The sequence below is a fragment of the Balaenoptera ricei genome, chromosome 8, assembly GCF_028023285.1.
Source record: "Balaenoptera ricei isolate mBalRic1 chromosome 8, mBalRic1.hap2, whole genome shotgun sequence".
Lineage (NCBI taxonomy): Eukaryota > Metazoa > Chordata > Mammalia > Artiodactyla > Balaenopteridae > Balaenoptera > Balaenoptera ricei.
The window spans coordinates 19,440,926-19,464,376 of record NC_082646.1 but is presented as its reverse complement, the minus strand read 5'-3'; the positions used below and the strand labels follow the sequence as shown (position 1 = coordinate 19,464,376).

At 39.9% G+C, this 23,451-nt stretch overlaps 1 protein-coding gene across 5 annotated transcripts in view; it reads left to right on the top strand.

Moving 5' to 3' along the window:
- EXPH5 (exophilin 5) overlaps positions 1 to 23,451 on the top strand; it is a 74,010-nt gene that overhangs the window by 38,272 nt on the left and 12,287 nt on the right. For 2 of the 5 annotated variants that reach the window (XM_059930398.1, XM_059930397.1), the window contains exons 2-4: positions 7,293 to 7,453; positions 9,421 to 9,583; positions 17,161 to 17,206. In XM_059930398.1, the coding sequence (XP_059786381.1) occupies positions 7,402 to 7,453; positions 9,421 to 9,583; positions 17,161 to 17,206 (261 nt within the window). In that variant the 5' untranslated portion in view covers positions 7,293 to 7,401. Of the gene's footprint in view, positions 1 to 7,292; positions 7,454 to 9,420; positions 9,584 to 10,399; positions 10,601 to 17,160; positions 17,207 to 23,451 lie in introns of those variants that run through there. The other 3 variants (XM_059930396.1, XM_059930399.1, XM_059930400.1) reach the window with 3 other exon arrangements.

Sequence of the window (23,451 nt, the reverse complement as noted above, 5' to 3'; positions counted from 1 at the left end):
GCAAGGCTTCTTGAGGCCTAGGCTCAGAAGCCTCACAATCTCACTTTATCATTTTCAATTGGTCTAAGCAAGCACAAGGCCAGCCCAGATTGAAGGGGGCAGAGGAGGGACAAAGTCACTCCACGAAGGAGTATACCTTCTGCCATGAAAGGAACCATGGATGCCTGCTTTGTAAACAACCTACCGTGTCATTTAACTCTCTTTCACAGGTGAGAAAAACAAAGCCAAGAGAGTTAAATATTTGGCCAAGATCACCAGCTAGAACCTGACCCTCATTCAGTGCTCTTTCTACTATCTGATGGCAGCTCAAGAACAGGCCAGAGTTTGGCTCTCAGGGAGCAGACAAGTGGGGCCAAAGACTGGAAGATAAAGAGACAACTGTGTATCATTTACTGAGCACATTCTCAATGGTTAGTACATAATTAGTCATCAAAATAGAGATGAGGGGCTTCCCTGGTGTCGCAGTGGTTGAGAATCTGCCTGCCAATGCAGGGGACACGGGTTCGAGCCCTGGTCTGGGAAGATCCCACATGTCGCGGAGCAACTAAGCCTGTGAGCCACAACTACTGAGCCTGCGCGTCTGGAGCCTGTGCTCCGCAACAGGAGAGGCCGCGACAGTGAGAGGCCCGCGCACTGCGATGAAGAGTGGCCCCCGCTTGCCGCAACTAGAGAAAGCCCTCACACAGAAATGAAGACCCAACACAGCCATAAATAAATAAATAAATAAATAAATAAATAAATAAATAAAATTAAAAAAAAATAGAGATGAGGACAGAGACCTGCTCAGAAAAAGTTGGACAAAGAAAAGTGAGTAGCAAAGGTCGGCAAGGGCACAGTGGGGGAGTACAAGGAAGATGGGGAGATGGGTTCATTACTCAAGGATGGAAAACAAAGGAGAAGAAATTTAACATAGAAGGAGGAACCTCAGAGGACAGACTCATTCAGCAGGTGCTAGAATGGAAAAAGACAGCACACGGCAGACTAAGATTCCTGTGAATGAAGAAAGAGCATTTTGACTTGGAGCAGAGGGCTGGGACTACGGCCCAGCAAGAAGAGACCTGATTTAGTTTAATCAAGTTAATCAGCCTAGGGGTAGAACAAGTTACATGTATAGACAGCAGTCCCTTGTGATATGTTGAGTCAAGCTGCACTAATGAAGCAAATAATCTGTGTACTGGTGATTTGTCTATATGTATGTTGTATGTCCTTTGTAACCTGGAGGTTATTCTCTTGGGTATAAAGTGGACTGTGTGCTCTAAATGACTGGCTGAATACATAACAATCCAAAATAGATGAGCAAGAGCCCTGTACAGGCTGGCCATGAACTTGGTTCAACTCCATTTGCAAGCAACTGTTATCTCTCTCAGACTAAGGCTAGCTGAAACTTAAAATATTGTCTTTTTAAGTTTCACACATCAAGATACCCCTGCTTTATGTTCAGGTTTTCTTTTTTCTTTTTTGCTAATGTTGAGCTAATTTGATGTTTTATTTTTTAAGTAAATAAATGAGTCTAAACCACTGGTTTTACAATTGGTGTGCTCCTTTTAGTACAAGAAGCTCAGTCAACCATTATAAGTATACAGACTGTATTTTATAGTGCACAGGGCTTATGGGTATATAAAGCTTAAGGCGGTAAATTACTGATGCCTAGAGTAGACTTTTATGTCATTCATAGTTTCCCTTCCTGGGTTATCCTTACTTCAAGGGCCAGAACTATTTATGTTTACTTATTTAGTAATACGTAAACACAATGCCATTTTTTTACTACCTTACCCTTGAATTTTCTCACTCTTGGCTGTACATGTTCACCCACTTCCCTGCCAACCTTGGAATACTTCTGCTTTAAAAGCCACTGGATTTCTTCAAAATCTTGCCCTTTCACGTATCTACATATAACCACTATCCACATTTCATTTCTCATTGTCTCCTGGAGACAAATATTAGCATAAACTACAGATTAATTTTGTTTTAATCTACTCTACTCAGAATGAGGTTTATATGGCTCAACATTCAAAATTTAATCAGAATAGAAGAAACCTGGGGGAAATAACTAAAGCAAATAAGAAAAATAGTTCATATTTTTATTGAACATGCCACATTCCAGTGAAAAACTCTGAGGCATTGATTTATAAATTTATAAAATGTACAATTGCCAAAACACAACATATGATTAGTAAACGGATGTATGGGAAAGTGTTCAAACTTCACTTATCAAAGAAATGTAGCATTTTTTTTAAGAAGAGAAAACAAAAATTCTTAAAAAGCCGCCCACAATTCTAAACATGTACCTTGCAAGTATTAAATTCAGAAAATAAAAATACTCAAAATAATAATATTTAGTCTTCCAAGGATGCCCGCTGGCAGTCTTGTACATTGCTGGCATGAGTAATATTGCTACAGCCATTTTGAGAAGCACTTTGGTAGTGGTATAAAGAGTTACAAAAACATTTTGACTCTTTGGTCCTATAATCCTACTTCAGCATCTGTCAGGGGCACTGTAAAAATAGAAAATGTGCAGTGATGTTCATTAAGCAATACTTATAAGGGAAAATCACAATGTTCTGCACCAGAGGAATAGTAAATAAATTATGGAAATCCTAGTAGTTTGAATATTATGCAAATATTTAATGATTGCTCCAAAGATAAGTAATGTTGAAGGTGTCTTATATATAACCTTTTTGAAGATTATACATGCATTGTGTGAATGAATGGCATCTTCTATGCACCAATGGAAATTAGGAATTGAGGAATCTTCCTTGATATGTCTCTGTCCCTAACCCTCCAAAGTCATTTAATCATTTGGTGGACAATTTCACCCACTAAGTAGCTCTGAATACTTTCTACTTTTCTTCCGCTTCATCACCACCATCCATGTCCAAGCAAACACCTCTCTCTCTCCTACACCCTATAAGTACCCTGACCACTCTCTCTTGTTCCCCACTGGAATCTTTCTCCACCTGCTGCTAGGATGATCTTTTGTAAAAAAAATTTATTGAGGTATAATTGACATTATTATCTAATTTTAAAAACTTTTTTTTATTTTACAACATTAGTTTCAGGGGTACAACATAATGATTCAATATTTGTATATATTGTGAAATGATCACCACAATAAGTCTAGTTAAAATCCGTCACCACACATAGTTACAAACTTTTTTTCTTGTGATGAGGACTTTTAAGATCTTTACTCTCTTAGCAACTTTGAAATATTCAATGCAGTGTTATTAACTATTGTCACTATGCTGTACATTACATCCCCATGACTTAATTATTTTATAACTGGAATTTTGTACCTTTTGACCCCCTTTACCCATTTGTCCCATTTCTGTCACACACACCCCCCACCCCCCGCACCTCTGGCAATCACCAATCTGTTCTCTGTATCTATCAACTTGTTTTTGTTGTTTAAATTTCACATATAAGTGAGGTCATATGGTATTTGTCTTTCTCTGACTTATTTTACTTAGCATAATGCCCTCAAGGTCCATCCATGTTGTTGCAAATGGCAAGATTTCTTTCTTTTTATGGCTGAATAGTATTCCATTGTATATATGTATGTATAAAGCCACATCTTCTTTATCCATTCATTCATTGATGGACACTTAGGTTGTATCCATATCTTGGCTATTGAAAATAATGCTGCAGTGAATATAGGAGTGCACATATGTTTTCGAATTAGTGTTCTCATTTTCTTCAGATAAATACCCAGTAGTGGGATTGCTGGGTCATATGGTGGTTCTATTTTTAGTTTTTTTAAGGAACCTCCATACTGTTCTCCATAGTGACTGCACCAAGCTGCATTCCCACAAACAGTGTATGAGAGGTCCCTTTTCTCCACATCTTTGCTAACATGTTATTTCTTGTCTTTTTGATAATAGCCATTCTGACAGGTATGAAGTGATAGCTCATTGTGGTTTTATTTGCATTTCCCTGATAATTAGTGATCTTGAGTATCTTTTCATGTGCCTGTTGGCCATCTGTCTGTCTTCTTTGGAAAAATGTCTATTCAGATCCTCTGCCCAAATCAGATAATTTGCTTTTTTGCCATTGAGTTTTATGAGTTATTTATATATTTTGATAATTAACCCCTCATCAGATAATATGATTTGCAAATACTTTCTCCCATTCAGTAGGTTGCCTTTTCATTTTGTTGGGTTCCTTTGCTGTGCAGAGGCTTTTTAGCCTGGGTTGATCTTTTAAAAGTACAAATCTGATGTGTCATGCTCCTGCCCAGTCATCAATGCTTTCTCGTTGCTCCAGGACTAAAGGTCCAACTGCTTAACCCAAGCCCCAGTGTTGCATGATCTAGCAGCTGCCTTTCTGCTCTCCCCTTCAGTTAGTCTTCTCCACCGCCACATCCCAGCCAGGCCGGCCTCGTTTCAGTTCCTTGCTTCTTGCCTTGGGGGCACTTACTCTATAGCTGCTACCCCTCCGCCTGGAAAGCTCTCTCCCAGAACCGTCTACCCGCTACCTTTTGCTTCATCATTCATCCTTCAGGCCGTATGTCATCTTCTTAGGGAAATATTTGCTTCTGCCTCATATAAGCAGGGCCCCTTGTTATATGCTCTCATAACACCTGTTTAATTTTTTATAGTTTGCCCCCACTCCTACCCCAGCAGAATGTAAATTCCATGAGGGCAAGGACTTGACTTGTTCACTGCTCTTTGCCCAGAGTTCAAACATGTGTTGAATGAAGAAATCATACTTACCACTCTTTGTTATCTTATATTTGTATAATTATTGGACTCATATCTGTCTCTCTCATTAGGCGGTAAGCTCTCTAGGATAGTAGCTATGTCAGCTCTGCTTGCCATTGTATCCCTGCATCTTCTCTGCAGGAGGCTTTCCACAAATATATATTTAATACATTTTATTACAACCATGTGAAAAGTGCAGAGGAAAAGATCACATCAAAAGGGCAATACTGATTGCATTAGGATTGTGAAAATATGACTGATTTTTTCTCTATCTACAAGAAACATTACAATGTAAAATGATAATATAAATAAAAACTCACATTAAAAAGAAAAATATATTGTACTTATCGAATAAACATAATTTTACAAAAATTAAAAGTGGAATTGATACCTGTAATTACTCTATTCTAAGAGACCAGGTGTTTGATTTTTTTCCCTAGTGTGTCTAAATGGGTGCATCATTTTCACATAGCTATAAGCATAGATAAAATGTTGTACTTTGTTTTTTTTGCTTCATGTTATGTCACATGCTACATTGCCTGAGTAATTATTTTTAGCAACTGCATAATGTTCAGTTAAATTAATGTACTTTGCAGGGGGGTGGGGAGCAGGAGGATATTTCTTTAAGATACATGTCCTGGAGTAGAATTCACACTGTCTGAGTATTCACACAGAGGTACAGATTTCTGACTTCATTGGCCAGATGTTAAAAAGAAACAGGCAGTGATGGATTTGAGTGCAAGTGTGGAATGAGTGCTTGAGATGAAATTAAATGAAGTGTGATTATTTTAAAAGAGAGTCAATGTTATATGGAGGCTTTAGAAAAAAACAATAAAGTTACGTTTATTAGAGAGTTCCTAAGTCAGGTAGCTTGACTGTCCTCTGAAATGAGAAGGATGTGTTGAGAAGTGGGCAGGGATGCTGCTGAATGTTGGGGTCTGATAATTTGGAAGGGTTTTTCAGGAACTAGAGGTCATGTACAAGTGTGGGACATTAGGGAATTTCCTGGAGGTCCAGTGGTTAGGGCTCAGCACTTTCACTGCCTGGGGCCCAGGTTCGATGCCTGGTTGGGAAACTAAGATCCTGCAAGCTGCGAGGTGTGGCAAAAAAAAAAAAAAAAAAAAAAAAAAATATATATATATATATATATATATATATATATATATATAATATTAATAAATGAGGTAGTAATAAGTACCTGTGGTCTTTTAGTCTGTTAGTAAGAATAGTAGCAATAGAGACAGGAGTGACCAGGTGTCAGAGGGATGGCAATGGCAAAATGGGAGGCACCAATGCAAATTATGTGGACTAGACATGATGATTACTGCGTAGTGCTTTTCAAAATGCAAGTCTGGGCAGGATGGCCTCTGGCTTCCCTCTTGATTATTTTATAAAATGACAGTATCATAGCCCCAAGCAGGAGCCTGACTTGCAACCATCACAGTTCATTGCCCTTAACCCCAAATTAGCCATTCTGCAGCTGTCTTGCTCACCACTTTCTTAGGAATACAAACTCTCTAACACTTGTGCTTCACAGAGCACCCTGGATAAAGGGCAACTGCGGAGTCACGTGAAATTCTTTCCAAAACAGCAGAACTTCTCGAGCTTGGGGCCCAACAACAAGCCTGGCTTTTTCATCAGAGCTTTGTCAAGCTGACCACTTGATGAAATTTGTCATTATGTTCTTCAGACTCCCCTTTCTGCTTTATTTGCCTCGGTCCAGGGCAGTCTCTCTCTGGATTAAATATTCTCTCATTTCCAAACAGTTCTAGGGTCCTCCTGAAATGGAGCAAATGATCTGCTTTAAAAAAAAAAAAAAATCACAACTGATGATTTAACTAAGGACTTAGAGCAGCATTTTCATTTGAAAGAAGACTAAGCAGGTAAGGGCAGGGGAGGAGGAAAAAGAAATAATGGCAGAATTTCAGTTCTGGCATTCTGGAAGTGTGGGTCAGACACATCTGTGCTTTGGATGACCTTTCCTATCCATCTCAAAGCACACTGCCCTTACTACTGAGCATTAGTCATGTCCTCATTCATGGGCTTTTGTGTTTGTGTGTTTAAAGAATTCCATTATCTAAGACCATTACATTCAACAATTTCTTTTCTGCATGTAAGCTTTTCTCTTTGACCACTGAATGGGCAAGTAAGGACCCTATCTGTTATATTCACCGTTGAATCACCATTGCCTACATGGGACCTGTTACATAAACATTGCTCAATAAACATCTAATCGTTAACGAATGAATGAATGAGTAATCAGAACTAGAATATTCTAGTTTCCCCATGTCATTAAAATATCTATCATTCAATTGCATTATTAGGTCAGTTTTGCATAATGCTCAACCCACGTTGTCCTCAGAAACTTGATTATTTCAACTACTAGCAGACACTTTTAGATTATCATCGAACTTAGATGATAACAGCCAAAATACATCCATGGTGGTGAAGAGAAAACTCCGACTAGAGCCAATTTTTCCCCTGGACTTATAGTTTATGCAACTCCTCCACTAGGTAAAGTTTGACCCATCACATGAGTTTGCACTTCATGTGAAGAAATTTAAAGCATGCATTGATATTTTTGTTTTATTTCAGCAAACTCCAGAAGACAAAGAGGCATATCAGATGGCTTCAAGGAGTAACTGGTGAATGGTTTGAAGAAGTTCAAAGGAAAAAGTTTTGCAATGAAACAGATGTTAGCCAAATGTTAAAACAACCAGTTACATACAGACTGAGAAAGGGGATGGCAGAAAATGGTGAGACCTTAGGGCACCTCATTGTAGATAAGGGCTCAGTGGGATCTCCAATGTAACCAATCCATGTTTAGGACTATTTTTAAATCATAAGGGGCAAAATTCACAATAAAAAGAGTGAACTGAAAATGTACTGTACTGTCTTGAGGGTATGTGTTTAGAGTCAGGCAAGGTAGCACAATGGTTAAGAACACAGGCATTGGTATCAAAAAGGGCCTGGATTCAAATCTCCACTCTGTCTCTATATTCTCTATTCTATCAGAATTCATGTGACTCTGTTCAAATTACTTATTCTTATTCTCTATAAGCCTCAATTTTCTCATCTTTAAATGGGTATGATAACACCTACCTCACAGGGTGGTTGTGAGAATTAAATAAAATAATACATATAAAGTACTGAACTCTAACACAGTAAGCATGTAAATAAATGGGATGATGGTGCACAAGGAGGGGGAGACAGAGGAGGAGAGGGAAAGGAGAACAGAAAATGAGGGGGGTTAGGAGGGGGAAGGTGGTAGAGAAGCTGCCACCCTTCTGGTACTTTGGTAACTTAAACCCCATGAATGAGCTCAAACAAATGCCTTCCTTGGACATTCTAACTTTGTGATTACCAGCATGTCTCTTACCTTCACCAATCGCTTATTTTTTAATCTGTAGATGAGGATAATAAAAACTGCTTTCTCAGGACTATTTGAGAATAACAAAGTACATTAGAAATTTTAAATAGTAAAACAGTGTAAAGTATCTCTCTACTGATAGAGTCACATTGACTGCTTTTGTTATATGTTACTAACATTAGTAACATTGAGAAACATGTAACAATATATCTAAACTTATATATTGGAAATATTTTGCAACTCCCATAGAAAAGAAATCTATCTAAAAAGTTCACAATTCAGATTTTTAGATTAACCCCATGTATACCATGATGAATTTCCCCTTACCTTGAATTCCTCATTTAAAAACTCAGCATGTCCAAAAGTATTACAGTATGATGGAATTGGTATATGTTGAGCGTGCCTTAGAATTTGTAATACTCATATATAATATCATATATTATCTATACATATATATTATACATATTTATATTACATGCATACCCACATATAAACCGTATATGTAGCAAATACATATGCACAGAGATTTTAATGAGAATAAGGGGCACTCTAAAGGGCTTAATTTCCTTTTCCTTTACCTTCTCTGATATGAAAAGTCACGTAGTCTATCACCATGTTTTTAAAGCTCCAAAATAAAAATTTCTGAAGGATAGGGTAGTTAAGAGCAGCACAAGAACCGAATGAGGTCCCTAACGCACTACCTTTGGCTTTGGAGTGCCGTGGGGAAAACACATTGAGAAAGTGTCCCAGCTGGTAGGAGGGGAAGGACGTCCTGCAGAGCTGCAGGCCCCAGCACCTACTGAAAGACTCCCCACTCTTTTTTTTTTTTTAAGTAAGATGTTAGCTATGAGTTTTTCTTTTTTTTTTTTCTTTTTTTAAAATTTATTTATTTATTTATTTATTTTTGGCTGTGTTGGGTCTTCGTTTCTGTGCGAGGGCTTTCTCTAGTTGCGGCAAGCGGGGGCCACTCTTCATCGCGGTGGGCGGGCCTCTCACTGTCGCGGCCTGTCTTGTTGCGGAGCACAGGCTCCAGACGCGCAGGCTCAGTAATTGTGGCTCACGGGCCTGGTTGCTCCGCGGCATGTGGGATCTTCCCAGACCAGGGCTCGAACCCGTGTCCCCTGCATTGGCAGGCAGATTCTCAACCACTGCGCCACCAGGGAAGCCCAGACTCCCCACTCTTAGTGAGGCTCCTCCGCTCAGCAGAACCAAGAGGCACAGGGCGCCCCCTAGTCCCGAAGTCTTCATGTGGGGATGCCTGCGTTCCTAGACTGCACGGGTGGGGGTGTTAGTTCTCCAAGAGTATTTACCTGGAAATATTAATCATGCAAATTTTTTACAATTTTCTTTTAGATCCTATGGAATTACAAACATCAAGATCTAAAAATATACCTAATCAAAGAAACCCAACATCCGTTCCTTCTCGGCTGAGCTTCGGGTCATCATTTGCTTCCCTGTTCTCATTCAGAAAATCCAGAAAGGAGACTTTAAAACTTCAACCACTGGGAGAGAAAGGGTGAGTTAAACTCAGCTCCTGTGACAGCTCATTAGTTATCTGATACCAGAGCCCACCAGCCTGTTTTGTGTTCAGAATGTTTAATGTTTGTTCTTAGAATTTAATTTCAGATAGTAACAAAGGAAACAGGGCTGAGCCCTTAAAGGGACAAAGTCCTTATGAAACTTTGAAACTGGGCTCATCTGAAATCCAACTTCTAACCAACTGCACAGGTCTCAAGAGGTGGACATGGTGAATGATGGATTAAATGTTGAGAAATAATTATTGACAGTTTCTCCACGCTCCAAGAGCCTGGTCTTTGCCCTGGTCAGGAAGAGACATTTAAATTGAAACTACTCCTTACTTGGGGAGTATGTGTGTCGGGAGAATTGCAGTATAAAGAGTAAATGAGCATAAATGAGATGAGCAAAGAGTAGAGGAAAACTGAGTTATGAAATGGAGAAAAAATATATTACCATCATTAAAAATATTGAGGACAGCCATTCTTCTGTAGTTGCTTGGAATTTAAACTTAAGGTGAAGGAGGGGAAGCTCTGAGAGCAGTGGAGGTATTGTTCCAGATGGTTCCCAGTTGAGAACTGTGTAAATCAGTTCATCTTGACTCATTACGTTGTTGGATTGTTTTGTGAAAAACAAGCAAGGCTTTGCTTACATGCAATTTGCTGACTGCTAAATATTTTCAGCATGTCTTCCTGGTTGAAAAGCTTCCCACCCTCTTAAGGTGTTGGCTTGGCACATGATGTGTTCCGTGAGTGCCATTAAGAGTGCATTGCAGCTCTAAATAAAAGGTGTTGGAGGTCACTCTTGCTGAAAAACAACAGGCAGCAAGCAGCTTGGTGAAGCATGCAATGAGGCTTCTGACTCGTAGAGGAGCTCTTGGGGGAATGGAAGGTTTTTGCTTCCAGCTTTCACCTGAGGCTGTTTTTGTCTTTGATGAAATAGTGAAGAGCTGAACAAAATGTAGATTTATGTGATCGTTTCTACCAGAGTCACTTACGAGGAAATACTCTTCAAATAGGTGAGTTGCTTTTCTTTGTAAAAAATGTTTTAAACACTAGTAATTCTCTCATTTGAGAATTAAAAATTGAGGAGTATTTCCTTTATAGGAAATATTGTTTTTAAGGAGAAAAGAAATATTCCTAATGTGTAGTGTGGCTGAGACTTAGGATGTACTTTGTGTTTTAGGTAATTTTCTTCAAGGCAGAGTTTTATTGTAGCTGAACAATCTAACATTAGTAAACTAGGGAAAGTTGAGGAAACTGTTAACTCTATTGACAAGTTATTTCCAAGCTCATATTGTAAGTTGCTGCCAAAGTGGATCAAAGAAGATGAAAGATCTATAATCTTCATTCTGGGTCTCATGTATTTTAGTTATAGACCAAATTGAAAAAAATGGAACTCTTGCAAAATTCTGTTTAGCGATTGTTCTTCTTAAATATCACAATGACTTGTAGCTGTCTTTTAGCCGGACAAACACAGGATACAAAAATGAAACAAATTTTATCCTTTAAGCATGTGTGTGTGTTACAGTTTTCAGAATTTGCCATCTTTAAATACATTTTATGTTCAAACTGTAAGCGGGAATAATTGTGCTGGTGCAGAATGTAATGAAGGTACTGTTTTGTGCTCCTAATAGGTTTCAGAAGATAAAACATGAAAACATGCCCTTTTTATTTTTAAATATGAATGTGACCTAAATATCTGGATCTAAATCCTGAATGTGAATGTGTGTGCTGGGGGAAGGGTGTTTTTAAGGGAGCGTAGCACTATGGTAGGACTATAAATTGTGTGTCATACGTTCCGAAGGGCCCTTTATTCTTAAGTAGAGCTTTTTTCCTTCGGCAGTTCTGATTTTCTTCAAAATACAGAATCAAGCTTCAGCATGCAGACTCTGGTTCAGGAGCTCCTCCTTGCCTATAAGCGCAGTGGGAGGAAGTGACAAAGAGCCCCAGAGGGGAGCACTGTCATCCTGTGCGAGGCAGGTTTCTACTTGCTGAAGCCATCAGGACTCGACTTTGTCACACTCTGTCCTCTGGACAACAAGTCAGCAAAGCAGTTTAAGAGGTTCTTCTGCAAAACACAGAAAGAAAGCCAACCCCTAGGAAGCCATGGGAACATAGTGACTTCATTAATTAATAAAAAGGCAAAAAGTTTTGCTATTTCTGATTCAAATATGACTACTGAAATTTCTCCTCCCAAATTTATGTACTTCCCAAATTATCCCATTATTATTTTAATCCTATTTGTAAATGATTGAACCGTACTCTCTATGACTCTACCACAGCCCCAGGAACAAAGAAAAGTTTCCATTCATGTTTTAATTCATTTATTGCTAGCCAAAAGTTCAAGAAAACATACATATACAATTGTACCTTGGTATCTGCGGGAGATTGGTTCTGGGAACCTCCTGCGGATACCAAAACCCACAGGTGCTCAAGTATCTTATGCAAAATGTACAGTTAGCCCTCCATAGCCACAGATTCAGCCAACCAGGGTTGCATCCGCGGTTAGCTGAATCCGCAGAACCTGTGGACACTGAGGGCTGACTGGATTGTGTATCTTTCTCCTAATATTTCCCTGTAAGTTATGTTTCCTTGTGTCTTGTTTTGGGGTGTTTATTGCCTGAGATATGGTGCTCAGTCCCCGCCACAGAATTTCAGTAACTCCATCGCCTCCATGTAGTTCAGCAAGTACCGAATAGTGTATATCATGAGCTTATAAATGCAGCCTTCCTGGCTGCCCAGCAGTGTCTACAGTTACTTCTTCTTATTCCAGACCCCCGGTTATTCCACTGAGGCACCCCTCACCGTGAATAGGTGATGTGCCACTCTCTGTTCCATGCACCAGCACACTCCACAATGAAGTCGTCCCTGCAAAGGGGCCCCTTCATGTCTACACACATTCTTTTTTTTTTTTTTTTTTTTTTTTAATATATTTATTTATTTTATTTTATTTTTGACTGTGTTGGGTCTTCGGTTCGTGCGAGGGCCTTCTCTAGTTGCGGCAAGCGGGGGCCACTCTTCATCGCGGTGCGCGGGCCTTTCACTATCGCGGCCCCTCCCGTTGCGGGGCACAGGCTCCAGACGCGCAGGCTCAGTAGTTGTGGCTCACGGGCCCAGCTGCTCCGTGGCATGTGGGATCTTCCCAGACCAGGGCACGAACCCGTGTCCCCTGCATTAGCAGGCAGATTCTCAACCACTGCGCCACCAGGGAAGCCCCTACACACATTCTTAAAGCTATGAAGCCATGTGCCACCAGTTCATGATGGTGATTTTAGAGATGTTGATTGTTTTCCCCTCTACACTTTCCTTTGTTGTAGTCCTAAGGACTAGGGCAAAGTGGAAGTACAAGAGAACTAGTTCATAAGACTCATGAGTGATGTTAAAAAAAAACAAAAAAACAATGGGCCATGTAAATGTGCCCTTTATATTGCAAGGTATTACAAAAATAAAGAGCTATTCAAAAAAAAAAAAAAAAAGACTCATGAGTAACATGTACAGTTAAATTTAAGTTGGCTTCTTTCCTTTGAGGACCATCACAGTGTATAGCATACAGTAAATACTCACCACACAGCTGTGATTATAGAGTGACAGCTGCTCTCCTGGAGTGAGGGTATGCCTGCCCACCACCCTGTTCCTTTCGGATGATTTTTTTACCTGAGGATGCAGAGTTTTGGTGGGTGCCCAAATTTGCCTGATCTATCATAGGGTGTACACAGCCTAGGCAGTCCAGTTCACATAAGCAAAAGATCAAATGCTATTTTGGAAAGTTTAAAAGACAGATTATTGTTCTCCCTGGATTCTGTTTTCTGTCTGTCTGTCTCTCCCTCTGTCCCTCTTCCTTTTTCTCTCTTTCCAAATGTCCTACTATGCTGCCTTCCTTTTTCCTGCTAAGTGACTAGGCTTCAGTTGGAGGACACAGGAATGTAAGACACCTAGATCAAAGGAGAGATCAGAGTAAGCAAAATCCTTCTTTGGAAATTCTCCTTCAGTGATCCCAGGTGTGGTGTCCACAGATAAACAGTAGGATTGTGGTGACAGGAGGGAGAAGCAAGACAAAGGGAGTGGTTCCCAGATGATCTGGTTGATCATTATTAGAATTTCATCAGCATTTTAAAATAATGACAGATAGCCAGGCCCCAGCCTTGAGATTCTGATTCAGGCCTGAAGTGGGGCACTTTATTTATTTTTAATTCCCTAGGATATTCGGATGCTCATCCAGGTTTGGGAGCCATGGCGGCAGAGCTTCCTACCCCCATTATGGCAAGGGCCATCAGAATTCCTGGCATGGTACTAATAGCTGAGGTGATAGCTTCTCTTTCATTTATTTATCAAAGTCCTACTCTGGATCAGATACTGTGTTTAGTGCTGGAGATAAAATCGTGAAAATAAGGCAAAGTCCCCACCTGGAAGACTTTAGAATCTAGTAGGGAACACCAAATGACTGCGTATGGTTGGGCAGAACTCTAGGAAGTGCCGATCACAGCACGATCATCATGGATTTATTCGTATATTCATTATGGCAGTTTTCTGGCAAATGACAGTAAGGATCTTGAAGAAGCGATGCTCTTTAGAAAACACACAAGGATGACCTCTGAGTGACAGCCTGGGTGACAGCTTAGTACACTGATGATTATGGTATTATATGGTGAGTGCTGTGGTGGGTGCATGGTATTCCTGCCATGAGAACATTATAGGAGAAGCAATTAATTCAGACTGTAGGATACAGAAGCATTCCTGGAAAAAGAGAGCCAATTTCTGAAGGACACATAGGACTGAGCTAGGCAATTAAGAGCTAGGAGGTTGCGCTGGGCAGAAAGAATGATACAGCAAAGATGCAGAGACTGGAAAAAAGCAAGAACTCATCTAGGTCATTGAGGTTCAGTGACCAAGTATAAGGCGAGACTGATAAGAGGTGGGGTGGGAGTAGCTGGCAAAGGCCAGAACATAGGAACCTTATACATGCAATGCTAAGGAGCTTGGACTTGATCCTGTAGACAGCAGGGAGCCCTTAATCACTTTTTCTAATAATACCATTCCTTTCCTTATTATATGTATTATATATGTATATGTATTCCTTTATTTTATGTATATATATATATATATAACAGATAAAATCACCCCCTACCCACTGACCTGGACAAACACTAATTATTTTGGTGTATTTCATGCGTTTGTGCATGTGCATATTGTACATATTTTTTTTCATTAAACAGAGAAGTGACATAATGAGATTTTCATTCTAGAAAAATCACTTTAGCACAGTGGTTCTCAAGCAGGGGCAATTTTGCACCCCGAAAGCCATTTGACATGTCTAAAGACATTTCTGCTTTTCATAACTGAAGGGTGGGTGCTATTGGCATCTAGTGGGTAGGGGTCAGAGATGTTGCTAAACATCATATAACGCATGTGACAAACCACTACACTGAAGAAATGCCAGTAGTACCAAGGCTGAGAAACTGCCCTACCTATAGCTGGTGAAGTGGGAATATATGTGAGAGATCTTTAAGGTATGGCTCAGTAGGACTTGTAAGCAAATGCAGATGAGATAGCTTTCTATCTCTTGAAATCACCAAGTCCAGAGGACTTTGACCAGCATAGCTTTTGTGATTGCACTGTTGTTTTTATTCACTCTACAAGTGAAAGCCTTTCATATCAGAAACATAAATTAACTTGAAGGCGGGCTTGGAAGTGATCATGGAGACTCTGGGCCTCCAAGCCTCCTGAGCACTATACCCTGCCTGCAACCTAAATCCACACGGCCTTGCACACTGTCAGGGAACATGCATCCTCCCACTCACAGCACACCCTCCCACTCGGTGACACTCTGTCCCAATTGTGCCACCTGCTACCCTCAGAAACTGATTCTTGGCCCTGCTCCCTTCACTCCAAATCAGACCAGGAGCCTGACGAGCTGTTAAGAGTGTTGAGCTGAGCAGGGACACCATGAAGCCGGCAGCTCCACAGGGCTCCGGAAAGAATATTCACAATCTGGACCTCCTCTTGGCTCCAGGCAAATTGAATTACTTGCCAGTTCCCGGCCTCCCTTACTCTCTCACATCTCAGGCTTGTGCTCCTGCTGTTCTTTTCCTCTCATACCTGTTCAACCACCGCCTTCTCTCCCTGTTGCCTTCCCGGTTCATCTCGGCAAGTGCTCACGGGCCCCTCTGCATTTTCAGCATACTTTACCTAAGCCTCTGTATTGTCCTTTTCACATTGTGGCTTGCACTTTGCCTCTTTATGTATCTAATCTTTCCTATCATAAAGCGTCTCAGAGAACAGGGTCTCTATCTCAGGCATATTTATTTCCTCCAAAGCACTCAGAATAGTGCCTAGCGTGTAGAAGGCTTGCAGCCTCAATAAAGCTGTGTGAAAAGGAAGCATATGAATAAAAACAGTATTTTAACTTCTAAATATTATTAGTATCGAGCTGGTATTTCAGAATAATATGAAAAGAATCCATATTAATTTTAATTTCTGTTTAAATTTTGAGCTAAACTATAAAATACATGTTGGTATCTTTTAAATATAAAATTGTTTGGCCTCCCAGGTCTTATGCTCAACTTTCAAGAACCATGAAGCAACTAGGAGTTTGAATGAAGGAAAACTGCATCTTGCCACTTTCAATTGATCTGACCTAGAGTCTCAGTTTGTTTGATTCTTCATTCCATCTTGCTGTTCTCTTAGCGAAGGAGAGGACTTGATTTCATACAAGAGCTCTGAGTCATTATGGTCTATTAACTCTTAAGCTGCAATTCAGGCAGCACACCCTGGCATAGGATTATAGATTTTAAAAAATCCAAATTTATCTCAATTTTGGACCTATGTCTTTAAAATTTTTCACCTTCTACTGAATTCTAGAGAAGCAACATAAAAGCATAATTGTTCTCCTTCAAGATGATTTCATAATAAATAAGGCATATTTATAAAAATAAGCATCCTGAAGTCATCTTTATAAGGTTTGCTTTTTTAAAAAATTCCCTTAAGAATCGTTGAGTCTGGTTCTGACTTAACTCTCTCTTTAAAATAAAAATGTACAGAAGCAGAAAATCTGTTTCCCATTTACAAGAAAAGTGTGTGCCATACTGATCAAGAATGAGAGCTCTAGATTCAGTCAGCCTGTGGCCGGCTCTGAGCTCAGCCACTAGGTACCGGGTACAGTGTCTTCTAACTTCTCTGATCTGTAAAATGAGAGTTGTCATAGTATCCACTTGACAAGAGTGATGTATTTAAATGAGATAACATGCCTATAGAGCATGAGAATACTGCCTGACACACAGTGAACACTCAACAAATATAACTGTTTTTGTAATTAAGTCTTCATGCTATGTTCAAGTACAAATCCACTATTATGTAATTTTTCTTGGCTACCTGAGTGACAGAGATGAAAAAAATTGATCCTAAGCAAGAATAGGAAAATGTTTCTGAAAGATTTTTCAACAGTGCTCTAAGAAATGTCTCCCTGCTAAGCATCAGAAATATATCTTCTCAAGATATCAAGATATATTAGCAAACATGCTATTGATTTTCCAAAAGTTAGGCACTTCTTCAAAGAAGTTATTTCAAATTCTTTTCACAGATGTGACGACCACATACCTCCTGTGTCTGTGAGGGGAACTGCTTTGGTAAGTAACCAAAGAACTAAAGGTTATGCTGAAGAGCTCAGAATTAATGTAATTCCTGATTGGCTACCTACTTAAATAGAATTCTCACTGGCGCAGTTTGAAATTTCCTTGAGAAACTTAGATTTCTCCTACAGAGTTCAAAGTTTCCCAGCTGTGCTCGGTTTCCAGTTGGCTGTGGTACTAAAATACTCAAACAGCAGGCTCTGCCAGGAGGAGTGAGGCCATTGTGTGTCCACAGAGGCCATCGTTAGCATCTCTGATATTGTACCACGTGTCAGTCCTGTACAGCCCTAAAATGCTGGACAGAGGAAGAATTTATTTGGGAATAGCAGAGGAATTGCAATTTGGGGCATGCAAACTGTAGCAAGCTACAGGCAAGTCTGCTGAGGGTTTGGGGTAGGCTGTATTTGGGCAGGGAATGTAAAGAGGGGAGAGTTCAGTTTGAGTCTGTCAAAATCAATGGAGACCAGCTTTGAAAATTTCCAAATAAACTTCAAACCAGTGTGGGTCTGCACTAGACCTATTCTGGGCAAGATCACCATTTGTATTCAAAGAGGAAGCCACTGATAGGTGAGATGCATTTGGACAGAACAGGTTCACATGAGGGGACTGACCCAACAGGTCCTCCACTTAAAGGGCTTAAAATTTAAATTTATCTCTGTGTTCACATACTTATAAGATTGAGAAGCTTTAAGTTTTCCGTTTCTTACTTTTTTGCTCTCATGACTTTTGATCTACACACACTTGTGTCTTCCTGTGTAACTCATATGGTTTGGAGATGAAAGAAAGATGGAGTTTTGGAAGGTACCTAAGAGTGCAGGAGGAAGGTAGAGGCATTTCTCAATTGATGGCCCTTAGTACTAATATCTGCCTTTCTCTCTCTTCTTTTTTCAAAAAGCATAGGATAGAATTCTGGTGAGGAGTGCATATAAACAGAGGTCTTTACTTCACAAACAAAAGTGAGCCTCCTTTCTTCTTCAGAGTAATGCTACTTCTTTCTAGATAACATTGAGCCCTATCTCTCTCCTTTATATGTTTGAGCCCCAACCATGACGCCAGCAGCAGCAGCTGCTACATTCTGATGGAGAACTTGCTATCATCCAGGTACTTGACATGGGTCACTTCATTTAATCCCCAGAGGTAATCTATGAAGTAGGTACAGAAGCGCAACTAAGAGTTTGCATGCCACAACTAAAAGATCCCATGTACCACAACTAAGACTCAGAGCAGCCAAATAAATAAATATTTTTTTAAAAAGAGAGAGAGAGAAGGAAGCTGCTATTTATACATTTACATTAGGGACTTCCCTGGTGGCGCAGTGGTTAGGAATCTGCCTGCCAATGCAGGGGACATGGGTTTGATCCCTGGTCCGGGAAGATCCCACATGCTGCAGAGCAGCTAAGCCCGTGCGCCACAACTATTGAGCCTGTGCTCTAGAGCCCACATGCCACAGCTACTGAAGCCCACGCACCTAGAGCCCCGTGCTCTGCAACAAAGAGAAGCCACTGCAATGAGAAGCCCACGCACCACAATGAAGAGTAACCCCCGCTCGCCGCAACTAGAGAAAGCCCGCGCACAGCAACGAAGACTCAATGCAGCCAAAAATAAATAAATAAATATACATTTACATCAGCTTAAAAGAAGCAAAGGGTTTCAGAAAACAGAATTTTTAGAGCTAGAAAGTGTGAATTTCAGTCTAAAATGGAACCAGAGGATACATTGCATAAAATGGAAAATCTCACACATGTTCCCTGAGGAAGACAAAACTTAAGGACCGAGAGACTGATTTCCCATAAATGCCTGATTTACAGAAAACTGATAATAATATTGGAATTTTCTTAAATGACAGGGAATTGCTCAGGGGTTGCCTCCTATCAACCTTGCAAAGTTTTGCTTACGGTTTCCAGAGGCATGAACAAAAATGACCCGGGTCAGGTTGGCCTCACAAAATAAGCTGAATTGAGCTTTGTTTGTATGACTGGACTGGTTTTGTCTGCTCAGGAAATTTTCAAAGCTGGTCTCCATTTGTTTGTTTGTTTTTAACATCTTTATTGGAGTATAATTGCTTTACAATGGTGTGTTAGTTTCTGCTTTATAACAAAGTGAATCAGCTATACATATATACATATATCCCCATATCCCCTCCCTCTTGCGTCTCCCTCCCACCCTCCCTATCCCACCCCTCTAGGTGGTCACAAAGCACCCAGCTGATCTCCCTGTGCTCTGTGGCTGCTTCCCACTAGCTATCTATTTTCCATTTGGTAGTGTATATAAGTCTGTTTTAACAGACTCGAATTGAACTCTCCCCTCTTTACATTCCCTGCCCAAACACAGCCTATCCCAAACCGTCAGCAGACTTGCCTGCAGCTCGCTACAGTTTGTGTGTCCCAAATTGCAAGTCCTCTGCTATTGCTAAATAAACTCATCTCTCTATCTTGCCTCAGTTTACCCTTTCATTTAGGTTGACAAGAGAAACTTAGAGATTTTCTAGCTCAGAGTTTCTCTCCACTTGAGCACTTCTGATATGTTGGGCTGAATAATTCTTTGTTGTGGGGCCTCTCCTGTGTACTGTGGGATGTTTAGTGGCATCTTCTAGGATGCCAATAGTTCTCCTCCACTAAATTGTGACAATCAAAACTATCTCCAGAAATTGCCAAATGTTCCATGAGAGGCAAATTGACCCCAGTTGAGAACCATCTCCTTAAAGGCGAGGAATCCAAAATCAAAGTAGCTGCCATCTCTGAGAACAGACAAACTGTATGGCCTTGGCCACTTGGTCACTCCTTATTTCTGAACAAATTCTGGCTGGGTCTGCTCTTAGATGATATGCCAGCTCTGTACCCCTAGAAATATACCTCCAATGTGGCATAACCAGACTAGGCTGGTGTGAGCTCCCTGAGGCTGGGACTATGCCTGCTCACCTGTGTACCCCCACTTCCTGGCACAACGTGAGTACTCAGAAACTGAAAGAAGAAATGAACGTGTGGTTTTAAGCCACAAGGTGCAATGCTGGATTTGACCTTTGGAGGAAAACAGATGCAGAATAAATTCAAGAACACCTTGAAAAATTAACTTGTTGACTTTATCAAGGCATTTGATAACATCCGTGAGCTTAGGCTTCAGTTCCAACAACTGTTCTACAGGTTTGGCTGCCCTAGAAGTTCTCAGATAGTCTGAGGTTACTCTGTGACAGAGATTTGTTTGTCTCATCATGTCAGAATTGCAGATGTTATCAGTAGAGTGAATTGGGGTTGGAAAAATGGCCTTATTTTGCTCAGCATATTCTGTGTACCATGTTTAAGAATGTAACTGAGACCCTAAAGCCAGCATTTTGAGACTCTGGCCTCTAATCCTGTAGGACACTTTTCTAACTCATTACGCTACGAGCACCTGCAGGAGTCCTCCAGGAAATTCTCTGTAACCACAGAAGACTAGTAATGGCTAACTATGAGGAATTACTAAGTGCTAGACACCATTCTAAAGTGTTTTACAACTATTAATTCATTTAATCCTCGCAGCAACACTATGAGATGAGGAGTATTGTTGTTGCGTTGTTGTCTTTTTTTTTCATTATTCCAAGAAAGAAACTAAGGTACAGAACAGAAACGTTAAGCAACTTGCCCAAGGTTGTACAGCTTTTAAGAGAGAGAACCAGGATTTGGACTTCAGTATTCATGTGCTTAACGATTATGCTTTCCTACCTCAGACATGCTATATTGAGTCAATATTGTAAATATTCAGTGTCTCAATTTCTGTAATAATCTTCACTAAAAATCTTATATATGTAATTTTCTACCTTGGTATATTGAAAATCAATCCATACTGTGTGCGTGGAGGGTATGGAATGTTTAAAGCAAGGTTCCTGTCTTCAGAGAGTTTACCACCTAATTGAAGAAATGTACATCAGTAAAATAAAAATACAAAGCAATGTAGTGGAGAAAATAGGATTAGAGATCAGACCATATGAGTATCAGTAGCCAGTGTCACCTTTTATTATTCCTGTGACTTGAGTAAGGTACTTAACTGAGACTCAGTTTTTTCATCTGCAAAGTGGGAATGAAAATCCCTACCTATTTCACAAGTTTGTTCCAAGGATCAAATGAGAGAAGATATTTTTAAAGTATATTGAAAACTGAATAAATGAGTAATTTTGTTCAAATATAAGATAGTATCAAAAGAGTGTACAAAAATGTATTGGAGAAGTTCAGAAGTGGGAAATATTATTGTGGGAAGCATCGTCTTTGAATTCAGTAAATATGAGTCAATCTCTTAAATGCTGATGCTATGCAAGGTGCTCAGGATACAAAGTAGAATACTATGCTTTCCTAGTTATTTTAGAATTTGGTCCACTTCCAGGGTTTTATTCATGTGTCTGTGAATCCCTGGTTTCCTAGATCAGAGCGGGGATTAGAATGTGTGAGAGGGTAGGGGAGGAAGGGTAGAAGTCGAGTGATAAAGTAAAAGTGGAGAGAATGTAAACAACTTTGATATGAAATAAAAGGTATAATACCAGAGGTGCATAAAAGATACTGTGGTAATTAATTATTCCTGCAAGAATTGGAGAAGGACTAACAGAGAGGGTGATAGAGGAACTGGACTCCGAAGGATGAGCTGATATTTTCCAGAAGAAGGGGAGGAAGAGCGAAGATCATGAGCAGAGACACGGAGTCCTCAGAAGAAGTGCACAGCATTTTAGAGGACTGTGTGTAGGGAGCTTGGAGCATGGGAATTAAAGCTATTTGGGGAAGAAAGGCTTAAATCAAAAATTGGAAAAGGATTTTGATACTATTTTGCTGCACGGAGGTGTTTGGGCCTCATCCTCTAGGCCAGGTATGGGAAATAGGCTTCATCTTTTATGATAACGTTATGGCACAGAATATTCTTTGGAGGAAGATTCGGAGTCCAAGACTGACCCCTGACTGAGGATCTGTGTGTGCTCAGAGCCGCAGAAGGATATACCTCTCTTAGCCATATAATATCTCCATGTGTTGGAAACATCCTTAATATGTTAGGTGAATAGGGGTGGCCTTGAAGCAGAAGATCTGTGCAGAAATATAACCAAAGGATGTTATATTCACGGTCTCTTGGTAGAAATCCTTCCCGCTTAGAGAGGTTCATCTCTTCACCTGAGTGTTCAGTTCATGTACTTTTCATTTCATTATAAATTCATTATAAAGGAATGTGATCCAGGAGGCCAAAAAGAATGTACTCTGGTCTACATAGAGGAAATCTGAAGTTTATTTGAATGTTAAAATGGTTGGGAGACAATGATGCTTACTATTCTCTTAAATGTATCTACTCTGCACCAAGTACCAAAACTGCAGGTTTGGGGAGAATGGGCTTATAAGGTTCATGGCTAATTGTTAGTAGCACAAGTAAAGACTTGGAGAGACAGTAGGTAAGACAAGGACACGAAAGAGAACACCTCGATGCACTGTAGAGAGAAAAGTGTAACTGTAACTGATCTGATTTTTCAAATGATTAGTTTCTAGTTTTATTACCTCCAATTGGTATATCCCTATAGTTATATTGTGCTTCTAATATTTGTTTACTTCTGAATTTAACATAAGTGTGTTAAATTATATCCAATAGCCAATAAATTATCATTGGATTATTTTTCTTATTACTAAATCTCCTCTGTATGTATTCAATTATGGCTTGCCCATAGAACTGAAAATGACAAGTCAATGAAATTTGGGCAGGGCTTCTGTAAGACATAACTGACCTAGATCCTGAGAAAGAAAACAGGTATAAAAATGCTAGATTATGATGAATGCAAGGATTAAGAGAACCTAGGCTTTAGAATTGGACAGACCTGTGTTGGAGAAGTTAAAAAGCTAGCACTTTAGGAAGATTAGAGATTTGGCCTTAAGCATTCAAGATGAGATTAAATGTGATAGTGAACATCAAATGAAAAGAGAAAAATTGGGGAAGAGAAGGATTCAAACGGCAAGGACTGGGTAGAAAGTGAACTGAAAATAAAGCAATTGGAATGGGAAGTGGCCTTGTGCAGGGGTGCAGGCAGGATGAGTTAAAGTGGAGTCATGAGTGGCAGAGCCAGTTTGACAGAGGAAATGCAAATGGAGTTTTGGCAAAAGGAAGTGGAGGTGTGGGAGTGGATAATTCCCCAAGGTTATAAAGACAAATTAAAACTTAAAAGTAGAGCAGTGATGGATTTAATGAAATCAAGATAAAATTTGCTAGTAAAGAACTCTACATCATTCTCCTAAATCCTATAAAACTAG